Genomic DNA, 20,006 nt, shown 5'->3' with positions numbered 1-20,006 from the left:
CATATGAAACAACATTTGAAACACAAATATCTACTCTCGTTAAAAATTAATAAAGCAGGCTAACAACAAACCAGAATAGTCAGTTTGTTGTTAATTATGGGGCAATTAATAAGGGAAGGGTGAATTTGTTCCTTAAATCGAGCTCATTGAATCTGAAGCTATCGACGTCAGAACTGTAAACAGAGAGCACAAAAGGGCGGGTCTTAATGAGATCGCTGGGTTCTCATTGGTCGCCTGTCCTGCCGCTCGCGGTGGCCCCGCCTCTTCCCCCGTACCAGGCTCGGTTGAGTCGTTGGATCGAGGAGGAGTGCGGTTGGCGGCCGCGATGGTCTGACAGATGAAATAGCGAAAAAAAGAAAGAGAAGGCGGGCGTCCTCCCACACAAAACAATGTTCCCCAAAGGCAAAGGCACCCCGGTGCCATCGGACAGCCAAGCGCGAGAAAAGTAAGCCGAGAAACGTTTATTTATTCCGTATTTTTCCGCCTCCTAAGTTGCTTTGTGTTGTTTGCTGGATATAGGCTAGCAAGAGGCGATTTCCTCCTACCGAGAATGGAATTGAATGAACCGCCTTGTCTGCTCGCCATTCCTCCTCCGAGCTGTTTCTTCTGCCTTTAGCTTTTTGCTGTTGTTCTCCGCACACCCACCGTAGACTCCAGGGGCGGTCTGGTTTGTGATTAAAGCGAACTCTCTGAGACGTTTTTCGAGGTTGTCCGAAACGAGAGCACGGAAAATGAGAAAACAATAACATCGCGGCGCTACAGTGCATTGTTTTCTCTGTTGCGCTCTCTGCCTGGATTGGCTTCGCTTTTATTACCCTCAGCTCCATCAGTTCCACTAAGACACAAGCTTATACACAGCATTCTCAGACTGCTTCTTATGCTTTAAATTAGACATTTTATTTACCAGCTAGGCAACATTAAATGCTGCAAACCTTCAACAGGCTTGGCTTGTTTTCCAGTCCCCATTTAATTTTTGGCTTGAGCTATTTGGCAGCCATTGTTCCCAGGGCCTGTAGTCGACTCAGCTCACCTACTCTTCATTTTACAGGAAGAATTAACCTTATAGCAATATGTTTATAAGACCAAGCCACACATTATTTTCACTTTTTCATTTTTTTTTTAATATATTTTTTCCTACACAGGTTGGCTCTATATGTCTATGAATATTTGTTACACATAGGAGCACAGAAGTCTGCACAGACCTTTTTATCAGAGGTATGTGGAATTTGGGGTAAAAGTTGAACCCTGTTTTCAACACTTTATTGAAATGCCTTTTTTAACAACAACAACAAAAAAATCAGTCTTAACTGAAATCTGTTGATCGTTTGTAAAACCTGTCGTAGATCCGATGGGAGAAAAACATAACCCTTGGAGAGCCCCCTGGATTCCTACATTCCTGGTGGTGGTGAGTCTCATTTCGTCATACTGTAGCACGGTGTCCAAGGCTTGTTTGTGGTGTTTCAGTTGCTTCATGACCTCCCGCACTCCCTCATGCCCTCCTCTTGTCTACAGTGTTTTTTGGGACCTGTATTGTGCCGCACCGGAGAGGAGAGAGACATGTGACCACTCCAGTGAAGCAAAGGCCTTCCATGACTATGTGAGTAGCAATCTCATGGAACTCTTTTTGAAGTCGTAAAGACATTCCTTTTTTTCCCCCCACCTTGAGGTTTATCAATAAATCGGCCAGATATCCTTTTCCTCCCTTGATCTCAAGATTGGGTACTGAAAAAATGTGTAAGTTTTTTCCCTCTATTCAACAAATGCATCAAATCCACTCTTTGCCTATAAATAAATCAACTTACTTAATTTTCTCTGAAGGTTTTCTGAGCTTCAGAAAAACACAAAGGTTTTGACGTCTAAATTGGGAAAATCATTTTCTGTTGAATTGAAAGCAACTGTTCCCATTAATCAACCTCCAGCTAATGTTTTTTTCACTAAAAAAAGTTAGAATCAGCAGGTCAGAGTCAAAGAAAACTGGTTATGGTTATCTATAATGGTTCATCTCCTTTTTTGATTTAATTATAAAGTAATATAAACAAAACACCTCATTTGCAGCTCAAGTCTGAGTTTTTTTTTATCATCTCATTTTGGAGAACGATTATCTCTCTCTTCCGATGTTCCTTTCCTAACAAAACACAAGTTCTTGAACGTACCTGGTCACTTGTGGGTAGTTCTGGTCTATTTTAGGAATGAAAATGTTTTCTGCATGCTGATGATTTTTTTTTTAAAGTATGTTTTGCGTTTTCTTTAGTTATTTCTTATCATTCTGCACAGTTGTGCTTCAAAACCTGAGCAAATTGAACCACTTTTTACATCCGTCAGTGGGCAAACAAACGAACTTCATAGGTTTCTGGGAAAATGAAGCTGAAGTCAGCATTTCCTGAGTCAGACCTGTCGAGCGTTCCTCTAATCCCCGCCTCCGTTGTGGAAGGGGAAAAAAGGTTTAGACACATCATTAGAATATTTCTGCACACAACTTCATTTTTGTTTTGATAATGATCTTTGGCTGCCTGTTAGTGTGTCAGCTCAAGTACATGTTGAAACTTAGTGCATGCAGAGTCATAATTCTAATGGATCTGAAAGAGCAGTAGTTGGCAGATCTATGTGCTCCCTTTATGAGACGTCACTCACAATTTGTGCCTCATTTGGTTGTACATTGCTTCTGCTATTGCAATATTTTCATATTTGCATGATAAGGGCGTTTTGCATGTTGATAATTATGCTATTTTGGAGATGGAGCGGGGCAGGGGGTTATTTTCATTTGCTGCACCGTTTCCTGCTTTGAACCAGCACTCAAAAAAGAACATCTAAAAAAAAAAAAAAAAAGTCTTGTTCCGATTAAAGAAAGTCTGGACTGCTTGTTTGCGGCTTCCGTCCTTTTTCTCCGTCTCGCATTTTCTTTTTCTTTTTAGAAAGTTAAGCCGTGATTGTACACTAAGTGAATTAAATAAGATCAGGATTTGTCAGAATGAGCGCTGAAAGAACGTTTGAGGTTAAAGAGTTTCCAGCATAATTTAGGGTGACCCAGGGCTGTGCATGGATTCAGTGGTCAGCAGAGGGTTAAAACAGAGATGTCTGTGCAGATTGGATTGTCGGGTGGGTGGGTTATCATTTCCAGTCATTCAGGAGAAGTTATTTACTTTGATAGCCAGCCATATTTTTCTTCTTTACACTAAATGAGCACAATGCTTGCTTTCTTTCTTGTATTTTGTGCTTTGACATTGACAAAAAAAAAGTGTTAAACTTTAGTCGCACCTTTCTGACTGACACCAACTTCTAATTGCTTTTATTTAGTTTTACTCAGAAGAACTATAGTATCGAGAGAGAAAAATCTCACAGGTTATTTGTTGGAGATGTTACTTTTGAACGCAGCAGAAAATGAAGGAGTTACGAAGCTACGAAGGATGTAGCTCTGAACTTAAGATTTTTGTTTTCCTTTTTTTTTTTAAACTTAATGCGCTTTTGTCATAACGGCATCAAAATTCTGAGTTTTCAGTTGTAATGAATTAAATGAACAAAAGGCCATGAACCATTTCTCTCTACCGCTGATCAGAGTCCTTCAAGGGGAAACTGATTCTGATATCGGATCAGATTAGTGCATCTCTACAAAATCTCGTGGCACGGTGGGAAAGCCCTTAAGGTTATAAATAATTCGTTCTTTGTAAAGTACCTACAGTGTTTTAAATGCACAGCGTAAATAAGACCCGTGTGTCCTCGACTGACCCAAATAAAAACACGAAATTTAACATGAATAAAGTCTTAATGCTGTACTCGACTCTGCAGATGCTGCTTTTATTTTGAAGGGAATGCTTTTGATTCTTGTTTTCGGTAACTACATCACACTGTCATTCTGATAAACAGAGCGAGATACTCCAAGACACGTCAGTTTATATTGGAAAAAAAAGGAAAGGAGGTGGAGGTTTAAACTAGTAGTGAAGCTGAAATATTTGTCTGCAAAATCAGAAGTGGGATGTTCTGTTGGTGCAAAGCAGGCCTGTTTTCACAAAGTACAACTTTTAGTGCAGATGTTTTTGTAAAGGATAAACATTTATGCTTAAGTCAATATAAATGTTTAGTTGCCGTGACGGTAGGTCACAGCTTGCTTCGTTGCGCTGTTGCCAGATAAACTACATTTACAGTTTATTTTTAGCAAACCTAAATTGGGGAAAATCACATCCAGCCAATATTTTGGCCCTTCACAGCAGCCACAGTTCCTTATTTGGCCCATTGGGGAGAATAATTGCCCACTCCTGGTGTAAGACCTTTAACTTGTTTTGACTGAGACGATTTTCCTCTCCTGGAAAACATTAGACCAACGAAGCAGCGATAAAACCGTGTGGAGCTCTGCGAGTTCCTCTCCAGCATCTTGTGGCTGCCCCTCTGCGCCGAGCCGATGTTGTCTCTTTGTGACTATTAGGGGTCAATCAAGTATGGGTCTGTGTGTGTGCGCGCGCATGTGGACAGTAGTAGTCGTAGGACCCTTGCCTTTGTCTCGGTGTGGGGGAGGTGAGTGCCTTTCTGTTAGCCAGCGGGGATCGTAAAGCCCCGGCATATTCACTCCGGGTCTGCCGAACGCTCCCCGAGGGCTCCGTCGCCATGGCGCAGCTGCTGATTGATGGCTGTCACCAAGCTGAGGGCAGATTGGAAAAAGGAAAAGGGAGTGGCATTGTGGCATATGCCCAGCATCCACCACAGCGGAGGAGCTGAGGGAATAAAAAAAAACTGGGGGGAGGAGAGAGATGAGAATCAGAGGAGAGTGACTATAGAGGGAGAGAGAGCATCCAGTCAGGTTTTATGGTGTTGATTGATGGTTAAACATTTACAAGCTAAACATACGAGCTGGTTTCTTTTGAGCGCCGGTTCCAGTGGAAGAAGTGAGGCTTTTAAAGGCGTGCAGGCCGTTGGGTGGTCTCTGCTGTGGCTGAAACACCTACATCATTTCTCCTTCATCCACTTAAAATGTTAGACTTTTCTTCTTTCTGCTCGTCTCCCTGTTTCCCCCCCATACAGCTTCTTGGTCATCCGCACACTCCTATTTTTGTTTTTTTCTTTTTCTTCCTCCAACCTGCTCGATTGCCAACCCTAATCTCTTTGTTGTTGGAAAAGAATCACATCCGCCATCGCTGCCTTTTTCTAACGTCTTTCAGTGATCTAAGTATTTATTTGGCTGAGACACCTTGAGAGCTTTGAAGTACACACATGTGCATGTGCTGAATCATGACTAAGTGGGGGGGAGGGTAGTCTCCTGGGTTGTTCCAAAGAAGGCCCCAGACAAGGGGGCTGCATCTCAGGCCAGGGTAAGACATCTGCCTCTTTCCAGAAAGTCTGTAGAAACGAAGCTCATTTAAATAGCGAGCAGCATCAGTCAGTTTGGGACAGTCCACCCAGCACAGCTGTGGGCTTTACAAGCTTGTGATAAAGATCTAGCAAAAAATGTCTGGATCTCAACATGCACATTGCTTTTTTTTTTCTTTTTTTTTCAGTTTGGTCAATGTTGTGTGCTGTTCTGCAGCAGGATTTTTAAACATTTGCATTGTGTAATCATTTGGTAGAAGTGTTAAAGTTTCATCCTTACAAGAATTTACTGCTGTAGCGAACAGGAAGGTTTCTGTCGCGATGACCAGCATGGGGGATGAATCCGTATAAATGGAGTCAGAACTGTAAATCAGCCTTTGTCTATAGGAAAACAAACCGCCTCCAGTTTTGTTTGGCTAGAACATTCAACACACTCTTTCCAGAAGAAAAATGTATAAATAGCTCTGCAGGATTTTGAGCTGTGCAATAAATTGGATTGCTCTAGGAGGCTAAAAATATGTTTGACCCACTGGATGGGCCTTAGTGCTCAAACCTGATTTATACATTAAGTGTCTGAGATACTAGAGCTCACAGACTGATGACAGACTCAGTTTAGCGGTTTAAGTTAAAGAAAGGAGGCAGAAAATGTGGATTAATCTTCATCAATATTCTCATTTCAGTTTTTAGGAAGAGCAGTTGTCTATTTGCTTCACATTGTGCAACCCTTGTAAATATTGAAATTGACATTTGTATAACAGTTGGTCAAAATTCACTTGTTACCTCGACTAAATCAGGAGGAGCATGTTCGTTGTATTTGGGGAATGTCAGTATGTGGTCTAGATTTATTTCCACGGAGACATTCATTGTTTAGGGGCTTTGAATGAGGCTCTGTTTGCTCTGAGTCTTTTCACTCCTTTGCCAGTTGATCGCCCCCATTTTGTTTTCTCACACTTCCATTCATCCCTCCCCACTTCCATTTTGTCCCCATAAACAAACCAATTTGTACACATTTAGCTTAATGTACCAGTTTGTCTAGGTAGTTTTACTACTGGTGTTTTAGTTGAATTATTATGGAGATAACCTTAAAAAAAATGCTCAAACTGAATATGCAGTTTTTGTGATTGTATGTTTGTTTTCTGAAAACATTTACATTACAAAACGGTTGCAACTATCAAAGATTTTGATCTATACCAATAGACTTATGAATAATGAGAGGTTATGACCCCGTTAACACTGGTTTATTATGTTAATAAATAAAAAAAAAAACAATATATTTGTTTTTTGGCCAATATTTATTTAAGTGAAGATTATTTTTCTTAATTCTTTAAGTTTGCAAACAAATTGCATTAAAATAGGTTTTTACTAATATATATATATATATATATATATATATATATATATATATATATATATATATATATATATATATATAATATTTAACAATGTTGCGTTTTATAGTGTATTCTCCTCAATGGTCATATGATTAAAAAATAACATTAAATCAATTAATTTGAGTTAAAATGTATTGGAAAATGTTTTCAATAGATTTAGTGACAAAGCATTCAAAAACATTTTATTTTTATGCTTCAGGTGTGAAGTCGACCACCTGGGGGGGAAAAAAAAAAAAAAGAGAGATTCTAGATTTCTTTAGAAAATTGGTGGGAAAATATTTGATCCAAACAAAATCTCCAGTGGATTTTGAAGTACAGAAATACTGATGCATAACACTAAATGCTCTTTTAATTATGGTGCTTATGTTTAAACTTAGTTTAACCACCATTAACCATCTTACTTGTAAATGCCTTATTTATTTTTGTAAAGCAATTTGCTGGTTAAGTGCAGGTAACCAGTTTAATCCACACATTAGCTTAGTGAATATGTAAGGTAAGCAGAGTAATGAAAAAGTCATTCCACCAAGCTTTGTCAAAATCTGGTTGGGCAAAAATAATTGACTCCACAGAAATGCTACATTTTCCCCTACAATCCTGTGACTCTTAATTCTTTTTTTTTTTTTTTCTTTTAAAGTGTCTTGCATGAGATGCTTTTAGAAGACAATTATTATCTATTCACAGCACTGATCTTTAGATTGTAAGCGTCTTTCCTGGGTTCGCTTTAGCTCGTCTGCTTTTCTCACTTTCTGTGTTGGCAAAATGATTCAATTATTTTTAGTCGTGTCTTGTCACTGAAAAGCCGCAGCGAGCGGGGACTGGTGGGTTGGGGGAGGTCTGCTGTGGCTGCATAGAGAAGCAGAGCACACACCCACTTAAACTTTGCAGAGCAATGGCAAACATGTACAAGGCTTAGGTAGGAAGATCTCACTACTTATGGCAAAAAAAAAGATTATTATGCAATTTTTGTATTAATCTCCCACAGTGCCGTTCTGTTGGTACACCTGTCAGGCGTCGCAGGTTAGATAACCACATTACTGGCAGACTCTCTCCACGTCTGCTTAATGGGTGCAGTCCTAACGTCATCCTTCGCTCTGACTGGTCTGAGCAGTTCTCGCCTTGTGAAACGGGTTGAGTGTTTTATATTTTATCCAAAAGCATTTTGTTCCATTCTCACCACGAAACAATGTTTTCGTTGTGTGGGTTCCTCCTGCGTGGTGCAGGCTTCGGCGTCAGGTCCAAAAGATATTTATTGATTGCTTGATGTGAAGACGATCTGCTTTCCAGGAAGTGTTTCAGAATGTGCTGGTTGGATAGCATACCTGACAGAAACGGCAACGTTAAATCCTGACGTAATGCACACCAGGATGCTTGCATGTAAATATCATGTTCTGCTGATGTCATGTTTGCAAGTCTGTGTGTTATAAAGTGAATGTTTTCCACACAGATAAACGACGAACCTCATGATTAAATGTTTGAGGGCACCGATTGCAGTATAATGAACCAATGGGAACATGCTAAATAGTTCTGTTAATCCAGTTAAAGTTCAGAACATAATCTCAGCTTTGTGTTTAAATATTTCCACATGAATGTGAAGTATGAAATGAAACAATGTCACTTGTCGTAGCTGCATACATTTTCAACACGGAATTGACCGAAGTTGCAGAGACGGTAAAGAAAACACGTCTGCGTTTGCTGGAGATGGGCCGATCGGGCCTAATAAAGGCCCGATCGGCCCATCCTTGCAGAGTTTGCACAGCTGCTGCTTTTAGAAGACGTCGTATGTCACAGCAGAAACGGGGAAAATTGCTCCGACCTGAATTTCGTGGCAATTTTTGATTTCTGGCTTTTGTTGGCGTTTGATGCGTCAGTGCATATTTCAGGCTATTACAGTTTCTCTCTGAAAATTGAGGGGTTGTTATGACTATGAGAGCAGAGGCAATGTCACACAGTGTGAGTGATAAAGCAGGCACCCTATTTCACCAAACCCATGAAATAGGGTTTTGATATTTTTAAAACAAAGACAAAATTGTCATGGAGTTAACGCCTTATTCATTTTTTCAGCATTATGTTGATTTGCTTGGCTAACAGTCTCTGTTGCTTACAAAATGTCAATCCTGACGGAGGCTCTAAAAGATAAAATGGCAACTTTGTTGTATTCTGTTTAGTAGGGTTTAGCGATATGAACTTAGCTTTCACACTATTTTTGTAGTACTATTGCAATAGATAAGTATTTACTACTATTTTTTAGAAACAAAACGTACCATATTATTTGTGTGTTTGTTTTTCACAAACACAAATAATGCTTTTGAAAAACATTTCCATTAGTAATGTGCTTCTTTAGAACCCCACTCTCATAAAGAAGTGTGATTTGTATCACTAACCTGCACACGGTAACCATAGTTTCAAACGTCTTGGTATTCATTGATGCTTTCATTCAACAAGCAGTGGAGAAAATGATGACACTATCAATGCTGACGATGCAGACAGTTTTGTGGGGTTCTGAACCTAATTAATTGGATTTATTGTGACAAACGTAAATGAAAATTGTTATCATAGGAAATGTATCATGATACACAATATGATACATGCCCACCGTTCCTGTTCAGCCTTCCTGTTATCTGTTGAAAATGTTGCTCTCTCTCATCGACAGACTGAACTGGATAGATGTCTTGACATGTCATTAAAAATGTATACTTTTAAATAGCATTTCAAGATCCTTATCCTTGCAATAACTTCACTTTAAAACCTCCAACTTATACCGAAAACATCTAACTTTTGAGTATTCTTCCCTCTAACAACCCGGAGGGAAGGAGTTGTTGTCACGGTTACCTGGTACAATTGGGTGCATTCACTAGTTGGAAAAGATCAGATTTCTGTCACCAAATTTGCATCTCTTATTTTCCATTAAAAGCAATCCTTGACTTAGATCAGAACTCGGTTAAAAAAAAAAAAAGCAGCGTGCGTGTCTCCCGTCTCTGAGGGAACCGACATTTCCCTGTGGTCTCACTTCTCTCCTCACTGAGGTATTTCACAGGGGCCGCCTGAGCAGATATAATTAGGGAGGGCGCAGTCGATAAAAAGGAGAGTGTTGACTATTGACCAGTGATGTCTGCAGGCCTGTGAGGCGCTACAGCGCAGCTCTGCCACCGTGGATGCTGATGCACACGTTCTTGTCGTTTTCGTTGCCTGCTCGCCTCCGTCTGCCCGCAAAACAATCTTTGGTAAGATCAGCTTCAGTCGCTGTTCCCTGGAAGCTAAACCCCACAGCTCAGAAGACATTAGCTCATCTCGGATCGCTTCAGCTGCAGGGAAGAAAAACTCAGTCAATTAGGAGCGTGTGACCGAAGCAAATGGCACATTAGTGAATTAGGGCTGCGGTTTGAGCAGGAAATAGGCCCTGCTTGCCCCTGCTGCGCAGCAGCACTTTGGAGCCTCTGACTCAGTGCATCCCTCTGATACTTATCTGATCGGGCTGGATCCCAATCAGCAGGACTCAGACCTCTATAAAGACCCCATCAATACCTCATTGAGGCTCCGAGACTGCAACATGTCGGCTGGTTAAGCTCCTACAGGAAATACGTGAGGGTTTTCATTCGCATGTCCATATGAGGCTCACGAAAGCAGCAGTTTGTGTAACCATGAGCTCGCATTGCGCAGAACAATAAGCGGTCTCATTTTTGATGCTTGTCAGAGTGCTGCAGCAGCGCCCAGCCCCGTGATGGGGGGGATGCCTCCAGGTGAGGGCATGCCGGGGGGACCGATGCCACCTGGCTTTTTCCAAGTAAGTCCATCCCTACAGCTAAACACAGTTAAACTGATTCAAACACATTTTTATTTACGCCAGAATTAAATAAGTAGATCTTCATCATGCCCCCATGTTTTGATCCTGATATTTAGTGCGTCGTACAAGCCTTTTCCACACCGGCGCTTCAGAACGTGTTACATTTGCTCTGCTTAGCTTGGCAGACTTTTTATAAACGTGGATGTTCTGTCAGTCCGAACCCCTCCTGTGTTGTAAACAGGCGGGCGTGGTTCGGCCATTTCCCTCTAATGGGGAAATCGAAAGGTGCAGCACCTAGTGTAAATCGATAACTCTAGAGAATAAAGTCTTTACAGGCACCTGTGTGGAACCGACTTGTTGGGGAAGCGATTCATCACTAATCCAATAGATTTCTCCCCCCCCCCCCTTTTTTTTTATTTTATTAATTACAAGCGACAACGATGCAGTGATTCATTTTTTCCCACCCTCTGGTTATTATCAGAAGTCATTTTGACAACCATAAATGAGCGCACACACACACTCCCACTATCCATAGCAAAAAGCAAATGAGGCAGCTCAATTAGCTTCTCTCATTCTGTCAGATCAGCAACATTAGTGCCAAAGTGCCAGTGTTTAGTGTTGTTATAAAGCTAATTGCATACAGCTTAATTGATGCTGTTAATTCAGGGAAATTAGCGCTGATAACATGCTGCATGCAGCAGGCTTCTTAATGCCTTGAGTGACAGGCGAAAGAGCCCACATCCTCTCCATCACTGTCTCTTTCCTCTCGTTCAGGGCTATCATTTGCTTGTTCTCCTCTGCTTTGTACATGAAAATGAGCACCATGTCTTTGTACGTTTTGGCACCACGCTTTGGTTCTGGCATTTCAGCCGTCCTCTGCCCTGTAGTAACCTTGCTTCTCTCGATGCTCCTTCTTGGATTCTCTTTTTCTCTTTTTTAACTCACCCCCCACTTCCCTGTCTCTTTTCTGTCTCCCCCCCCTCCCTGCCTCATCATTCTGTGTGATGCTGCAGGGTCCACCTGGTCCCCAGGGCTCTCCTCACCCTCAGCCTCCTCCCCCTAACAGTATGATGGGACCACACAGTCAGGTAACTCTCTTTCTTTCCTTCTTCATTTCTCTCCCTTCTTCCTTCTCTCTCGTTATTCTGTCTGCAGTCATGTGGGAACGCAGTTTCTCGAAGTTGGTGCTTCCTGGCATTTGCTCAAGCTTTCGATGCGTTAGCAGCTTTTACAGCTCACAGTTCATCAAAGGAAATTAGAGCAATGTTACCTGAATTATGTTTGGAATAAAGAAACCTTGTGTTTGTGTTGTAGTCCTTCATGTCGCCTCGTTTCGCTGGAGGCCCGAGAGGTCCCCCCATGAGGATGCCCAACCAGGTAGCGCACACACCTCTTTCACTACAGTGTGGATCTCTGATCTAAGGGTGTTTTCACACCTGGTTGGTTGATAGACTCGGTTCGCCTGGGGACCAAAATTTCAACATTTGTTACATTTTCACCTGATGCGGTTTGGGTTCACCCTGCACTGTGTCAAACCAACCAGACCAAAGGGTTTGGTTGCCTGTGGTGACGCTACACCAAGAACTACTGAAGGGAATGACATGAAAACCTCTGAAGAAGACATGAGCAAAACTTCCTTTTTCACTAAATTGAGTTGCGTCAAATGTTAGTGGTTGGTTTTGTCTTTGGTAAAAGACCATGAACACTGGACTCTCGCATTAGTTTTGGTTGTATTTACCCAGAATGCCCTGCGCTATATTCTACTCTAAAAGCATTTTGGAGCTTTTGGAGTGGGCTGTATGCATCCACATATGCGTTCAAAGTGAGGTAGGGTTCACTATAATCAAACCGAGACCAAGGTTTTTTTAAACAAAGCGGTATAGAGTTTGCTGGTTTGGTCCACATTAGTTTGATTACCTATTCACATCTCCCCAAACGAACCGAACTTTCAAGGCAAATGAACAAGAGTTTGATTAAAGCAGACTAAACATCCTAACTCGTCCATTTCTGCATTCATGTTTTGCATATCCCGTATTTCAACTCTGACCACTGTACACATTTTGCTGTAAATTCATAACGTAGCTTTTTGTATTCATGCTTTAGGGAATAGATAAGAAAAGACAGATTCATTGTGAAAAGTTTGAAATGTCTTAGATTTTGACATAATAAATGTATAGGAATCCTGGAAGTAGCTAGAAAAAACAAAATGTCTTGTTGCTTAACATATTTTAACTTAAAACTCCAGTTACACCATGTTTGTGTTTTGTTTCTCCCAGACCCCTGGCGGAGGACCTGGTCCTCATCCCATGTTGCCCAACATGGATCCTACACGACCACAAGGTGCAGATTTGCACCACATCTACTATTCATATTTCTTTGTCTGGTTTACTAAAAGTCCCCTTTATTCCTCCAGGCCATCCTAATTTGGGGCCAATGCAGAGAATGAGTGGCCCTCGTGGCATGGGGCCCATGGGGCCTGGCCCTCAGGTAGGCTCTCAGTTTGTGCAGAATGCTTTGCTGCTTTCTTTGTGATCAGGACGTCCGTCTTGTCAGTTTCTGTGCAGACAAGCCATAAGTGAATTCATTTTGATGACATTAGTGGCCAGCTCTGTTACCTCGGCAACCAAATTGTGTCTAATGTTGTTTGAAATGAGATTTATTGTTAAGAGTTTGGGCGTCTCTGCAGAACTTCGGCGGTGGTATGAGGCCTCCACACAACGCCATGGGTCCTGGTATGCCAGGAGTGAACATGTGAGATCTTTGGTCCTTTGAAAGATTTTTGCACAATTATCTGCATAAGTTAAAAAAAAAAAAAAAAACAACTCAGGTTTTTACCTTTTAGGGGCCCAGGGACAGGTCGACCATGGCCCAATCCTAACAATGCCAACACTGTGAGTACGACTGCACAACAGAACGCACGCGTACATTTGGAGAAATTATGTTTCAGATTGCTCTTTCTTTTTTTCCCCTCCCCTCCTCTCTTCTGGTCTGGGATGTAATTGTGGTATTATGTGTCATAGTTTCCACAGACGGTTGGACAGCCAGCTGTAATGGCATTAGGATGATGGGATGATAAATGATGACAGCTCGAGGTGTAGAAAGGGTTTGCTCTCTCTCTATCTCTCTCAGTCTGTAATGTTTCTGTCTTTGGTTTCAGATGCCTTACTCATCACCCTCTCCTGGCGCATACGGGGTGAGGATGGATCAGTCTGGCACATTTTACAGAAATGGTTTTATTTCTTGAATAAATAGCTGTAATGTGTCTGCATTTGTTTTTTTTGGTTTTTTTTTACAAAGGGGGCATCTGGAGGTGGAGGTCCTCCTGGAACTCCCATCATGCCCAGCCCTGCAGGTTGGTGCTCCTCGTATGAAACGCCAGCTTTCAGACGCGTTCTTCTCCTGCCACACATTTTCATTGTCATTTTATCCCCTTAGACTCAAACAACTCTGGTGACAACTTGTACACTATGATCAACACTGGACCAGGCAACCGAAATAATGTAAGAATATCCATCGTGATTTCATCTAGTTAATGTGGTGGCTTTTATAATACGCATCTTTTTTTTTTTTTTACAGATAACCATTTAAAAAACCAGACTTGTGAATAAAATGGGACCAAAACATTTCCTATAAGAAGCATTCATGCTTTCTTGTGTTTTCAGGGTTTAAGTGTTTGAATAAAACTCCATAGTTCCAGTTCTAGAACCGGTTCTGAAAGGACACGTCATTGACTCTCTTCAAATGTCTCTAAAGTGCATGTCTGTAATTGAGATAGATTGCAATACATTTGTCCTCACATATCATGTTATTTACCTCACTGTCTCTGCAAACAGCTGTTTTAATGTCAACGGGCTACTTTTAATTATTGTGTCAAACAATAACTTAAACGCGGTTCAGACCAGCTGATGCCTAATTGGCAATGTGCTGCAGGAATCACACATGGAGAATTTATTTAAACATGATACTGAAGTGGTGTTTCTGCAAGGTTGTGACAAAGTTATGTTCAGCTTTTTCTGCAAGCCTTTCACAGAATACAGTTTCTCCTAACTGTATGTTTTATTCTGTTAAATGTTATTATTTACCACCAGCTCCTTCATCCAGCAAAAATGCATATTGAATAAGTAGTTTGCTAAAACTCACCGTTGTGACGAAGTTCACCCTATAACAGGCCTGAATTAACCGCATGCCAAGAAATGTAAATATACCTTTAGAAAGTGGTATTGCAATTGCTGAAAGGAAAAAAAAAAAAAAAAGGAACTCTCCAGTTCTGTTTTTGAGCTGCTCTGGTTTGGAGCTCTTTCTTCTTCTTGTCCTGGGCATTTGCGACGTTACTGCTTTGCAACATTTAGCTTCCCTGCTGCTCATCTAATTTTCCCCTCAAACTTTACAATACAGTAGTTGGGCTTTGGAGCCTGTAGTTGAGTTGCCTGTGCTGTGGTGCTGGTGTAAGTGAACCGTTGTCACTTTTTTTTTTTTTACCCCCTCAGTTCCCTATGGGCCCGGGCTCTGACGGGCCCCTGGGAGCCATGGCTGGGATGGAACCACACCACATGAATGGATCACTAGGTAACACTGCAAGCTATTAAATATCAACACACACAAACATTTTAATGCTTTTACTTCCATAAATATCAAAACTCTGCACGTTTCTTTTGTTTTTTCTTGTTGTGGTTGCTTTCGTGTGCAGGCTCTGGAGACATGGATGGAATGAGCAAGGTAAATCATGTGGCCATACTCTTCTGTTTGTTTGTTTTTTGTTTTCATTTTAGACCTTTATCTCTTTTTAAAGTGGAATGCTGTCCTGTACATTTAAGAAGAACAAAAAGCAGACTGTGATGTTCTTGCTTCCAGAATTCCCCAAACAATTTAAGTGGCATTAGCAATCCTCCCGGGACCCCGCGGGATGACGGAGAGCTGAGTGGAAACTTCCTCCACTCCTTCCAGAGTGAGAACGTGAGTGGCTTTTTTTTTTTTTTCTTTTTTGCCTCCTCACCAGTGGACCGTAGCAGTAACGCTTCAGGGATCACGTTGGCCTGAAAACCTGCGTTATTATTCATCCTTATCCTCTGCTTTGTTTTCTTCCACAGTACTCTCCCACCATGACGATGAGTGTGTGACCCCCCTCTCCTCCCACCTCCGTCCCATCGCCCCCCCCCCCATCCCCTCCCCCACCCAGCATTATTTGCCATCATTCCAAGGATCTGAACTCGCAACCGAAACATGGCCAAAACACATCAGCGCCAAAATCAGGGACAGGCGCCATTTTGGTTCCACACTAATGCCAGAATGCAAGCGACCACTGCTCCTTACTCAAAATGAAGGACGATTTTCCTCCATCTATTACAACCACACGTGACAGAAACCAGCTACTGAAATGCAAACATGACACGTTTTATGTTCCTTTTGCAGAAGCTCCCCTTCCAATGCCACCGAGTCCCATCAACCTTCCTCAGTGAACAGGAAAAAAAAAAAAGAAAAAAAAAAAAAAGGTTGACGTTTACCTCTTATACATTTCAATGATCGCTTCGTGGTGCAAAATGTGCAGGAAATATCCGCTTTTTGTCATTTAAACACTGGAGAGTGTGCATATGCATTGTGAGCTTGGAACGTCTTTGTCTTGTCCTTTTTATTTTATAATTTTCTTATATATGTTTTGCCATGCATACCGTCTCACTATGTCGGGTGACATAGGATTCTGAATTTGCCTTCCCCCCCATGTCCCGCCCAGCGGCCACCTTTAATAATAATGTACTATTCCCTTCTGAACCAATCCTTCTATTTAAAGAGATTTTAAGGGTAAAATGTGTGAGAGAAATGTGGCTTTTACTTCTTCTCATGTCCTTTTGATCCTTTCCCGGCCTATTGTTGACGGCTAAACGGCTCCACTCTCTGAGCTGCTCCACTCAAACAGCTGGACTGCCGTTTGCTGTCAGGGGAAGCCAGACTTTGGCATAGGAAGTGAGTGCATGAGTGCTGAGGGTTTGTGTACAACATACTACCTAGTGCTGCTCTTCTCTATGTGGACACCTGCTTTAAGATGTGGTGTGTATCCTTACCTGCCTGTGCTTAACACTCTGTGCTCCTCATCGCCGTAGCCTTCCGTGTTTGTTTTCTTTTTGTTTGTTTTTGGTTTTGTTACGATAAAATGGCCCGTTTGTTTATATCACTGGTCGTCCCCATTGCCCCCTTTTTCCCTTCCCCCTTTTAGCCCATCAACTTTTTTTTTTAATATTTTGATAAAAAAACAAACACTTTGACTACGTATATTGCCTCAGTTATTCAGTTAGTCAAAGCTTTCTAAACTGATTCTAGTAGGCGTCATTATAAAGTTAGCATCAGTCTTGTAAATGTGATGAGAAGTTTTTGTTTTATTTTCTTTTTTTGTTGTTTTTTTTCCTGTGAACATTACACATTATACACATCTGTCCTATGTTGCCTTTATTTGCTGATATTTTTTTATTTCAAATTGAGGAAAGATTGCTTGTTAATATAATTTTACAATAACTTATTTCACTGTGTGAGTTTTTATTTGGGCTGAATGTAGATTACGTGCTGCAGACATGGAGGAGCATCTTAAGACATTAGGAAGCCATCGTAAACTTAATTTGTTTCGGTGATTCATTTCAAAGGGTGATGCTGATATAAATTCAAAACTATATAAAACTACAAGTGTAGAACATATCAAATGTTCATTTCTAGTGATTTCTATGTTTTTGAAACTAGCAAAAACCCAAAATGCACTTCCTCAAGAAATGTGAATGATCTATAATGTGGATATTAATACGTAAGTTTAATAGCCTGCAGAATATTGTGGTGACTAGATGGTTGTTAAACAGATGATCCCATCCGACCCTGCATTGGAGGTGTAGACCTGGTTGCATCCAAGATGGCACTGCATGATATCAGGATGACATGCCATTACTAAAAGTTACAATCTTGATTACGATAAACCCGCATTTTCTTAACAATTCCACAATGTTCCCACTGTTTTCTGTGAGTTTCAGCATCTCAGCCATTAGCCAGTCATCCAGTGAATGCTTCAGTTGGTGTCCATTTAAATAATCATATTTTACTGAGGTCAGAAGATAAATAATGTTCCATACATTTAGCAGCTCTAGCTCAAGTATATTAATGGAAAGCTGAGTGGAAGGAAAAGGTTTAATACAAAGTGGCGTGCGTACCACAGTTGGAGTCATTGACTTAGGAGCCAACACACAGAGACGTATCCGGGACATGGGCTCCAGGTCGTACCTTCTTGTTAAGCCTCTACTGAACCCAAGACAACATGAAAAGTGATTAAGCAGAAAGGTTAGACATTTGCTCTCTTGTGAAAACTTTTTTTTTCTTCCAGATGAATGGACATTTTATATTTATTGGAAAAAAATCAAGATCCCAGAATCTGAAGAAAGAGTGGGGAGGCAAAGATTTAAGCAAGTTTCCACTTTCCAGTGATTTGTAGAGCTGTGACGTTCTCTGGCGTTGGTCCTCTGTTGTTTTATTTATTTTTAATTCCAAAGTCAACATAGTTGTCTACCAGGATTCCCAACCACTTCACGTTTCCTTCTGCTCTCAAGCATTATAGAGGTGGATGCTTTCTTTTTATTGCCGTCAAAGCAAAAGGTTTCAACGTCTGCTTTGACGACTGTGGTGTTACTGTGATGGACTGACCAGCAAACTCACCTGTATTATTGTCAAGAGGAAGCTGAGAGACACCAGAACCAACCAATCGGATGAACTGAAGGCTGAGATAAAGCAACCTGGACTTCCTGAACACCTCAGCAGAGCCAGCGGCTGATCTCATCCATGAAGCCACGAACAACTGATGGAAAAACTTCATGCACAGCTTCTTTTCAAGTAGGACCACGCTTTTCTATTTTAGATCATTATTTAAATAACTATTGGTCTTATGTGGTAATTTTAGGTTTCTGAGAAACTGAATTTGGGGTTGCTTATTAGCTGTGTCAAAACTAACTGATTATTATCGTTTAAAGGAATAGTTGAATTTCTCTTTAAATTGATTTACATAAACTAACTTTGATGATGTTCTAATTTGAGATGCGTCTGCTGGTGTGTAATGACGGCTATAACAGTGGATACAAATCAACTATTGAGTTGTTGTAGCTCTTTTCTGAACCTTTAATGAACTCCCCCAGTGTCTGCTTTAAAGCCTGATGCTGCAGGCGAAACCACGCTGTCAACCGGAGGAAATCCTGGACTGTGGAAGTCCTTCGTGACGGAGGAAGTTCTTCCTCATCAGGTCTGGGCTCATCAGAGTTCGGTGTGAGAAAGGCAGAGAGGTGGGCTTTGTTTTTGTATCCGTCACAGTCGGTCAAAAAAGGTTGGCCGCACAACATTACGTTTATACCTACATATTTATTAAACAGGGTTTATAAAATCCTGGAATGGAAAAAGATAACCATATAGATTATTTCTGTATGCTGCAAGGAAAGCTTGGTAAAAACGAATTTACATTCTTTTCAGTGTTTTTCATAAATTCCACTGTATGCCAACAGTAAGAGGAATCTCTGGTGTATAACATTCAAACCTTTTAGTGGTCTCCACAGTGGGCAGCGACTCAAAAGCCGCTCTCTCTGAGCGTGGGTGCTGATGTCATACTTTTAAGTGACCCGTTTAACAGTCCCTACACTGCCACCTTCTGGGCAACTTGTGTAAAATCATACAGACGTTCCTTAAAACCTGCATACCTGGCAGCCACTCAGAGCTGCTGAACACGCAGGAACATTTTGCCAGTCCTGTACTGCACAGGACTAATTACAAATAAAACAAATTGTGTGGAAAATCGCAATGAATAAACTGTCCAGTTAAGCGAGCATAATGCGTCACTAGCTGTATTTTATACTGTGACTAAATACCATATTTTCGCTGTTTGGGTAGAAATGTTCACTTGGTTTAATAGGGGAGGATAGTGGATGGTCTGAAGATTAAACCAGGAGCTGAATGAGGAAAGAATAAAGCCAAGATGTTAGGAACCAGTTGATTTATTTCCCTTTTTTTCCAAAACGTCAAACAATATTAGTATCAAACGGGGGTATCGCTTATCATTAGACATTAAACGTTTAAAAGGCATGTTGTTCACCTGACTGGACATGTGAAACTACAAGGTACCTAAGAAATAGGAATTTTTAGGGAGTGGGAAATAGTGGGATAAACTTTATTTTGTAGAAATTAAGTAAAGAATCCTGCATGAGATCATCACAGTTCACGTATATGATTCAGACGTTCATCCACTGTATAAGAAATGCAGTTTTTAAAACTGTGACGAACGATAGGAAATGGATAGATATTTAAAAGTCAATTGGCACAAATTTACTCTTGGTTTTCGGTCTAAGATTACAAAAAGCACAAACTGCCCCCTGGTGGACTAAAGTAGAACCTGCATGTCATGCAGGAACTCGGAGCAGGGAAGAGAGACTGCTGGTCTGCACATTTTAAGGTCCAAGTTTGTATCCAAACAGGACAACTGTTGGGAGGTTCTGACAGTATTCTGGTTCCTGTCCCGACAAAAGGAAGTCAGCCGG

At 41.1% G+C, this 20,006-nt stretch overlaps 1 protein-coding gene across 4 annotated transcripts; it reads left to right on the top strand.

The window, feature by feature from the left end:
* Nucleotides 1-231: 231 nt before the first annotated feature.
* ssbp3b (single stranded DNA binding protein 3b) lies at nt 232-16,975 on the top strand. 4 transcript variants are annotated; one of them, XM_015000469.2, is made up of 18 exons: nt 236-445; nt 1,143-1,215; nt 1,344-1,405; nt 1,513-1,597; nt 10,378-10,467; nt 11,481-11,555; nt 11,782-11,844; nt 12,744-12,807; nt 12,881-12,954; nt 13,154-13,218; nt 13,310-13,358; nt 13,625-13,660; nt 13,765-13,819; nt 13,903-13,967; nt 14,955-15,033; nt 15,155-15,183; nt 15,319-15,420; nt 15,555-16,975. In XM_015000469.2, the coding sequence occupies exons 1-18, from the start codon at nt 390-392 to the stop codon at nt 15,582-15,584; spliced, it is 1,152 nt and encodes a 383-aa protein (XP_014855955.1). In that variant the 5' UTR covers nt 236-389; the 3' UTR covers nt 15,585-16,975. The 4 variants fall into 4 exon arrangements, with proteins under 4 accessions (XP_087861065.1, XP_014855955.1, XP_087861064.1 ...); XM_015000470.2 differs by lacking the exon at nt 11,481-11,555 and having other exon boundaries at nt 240-445; XM_088004938.1 differs by lacking the exons at nt 10,378-10,467; nt 11,481-11,555 and having other exon boundaries at nt 238-445.
* The last annotated feature ends 3,031 nt before the right edge of the window (nt 16,976-20,006 follow it).

Source organism: Poecilia mexicana, unplaced genomic scaffold (assembly GCF_051168715.1).
Source record: "Poecilia mexicana isolate PSO_F unplaced genomic scaffold, ASM5116871v1 scaffold_4, whole genome shotgun sequence".
Taxonomy (NCBI): domain Eukaryota; kingdom Metazoa; phylum Chordata; class Actinopteri; order Cyprinodontiformes; family Poeciliidae; genus Poecilia; species Poecilia mexicana.
The sequence above is the reverse complement of the archived record's forward strand: the minus strand, read 5'-3'. Positions and strand labels throughout refer to the sequence as shown.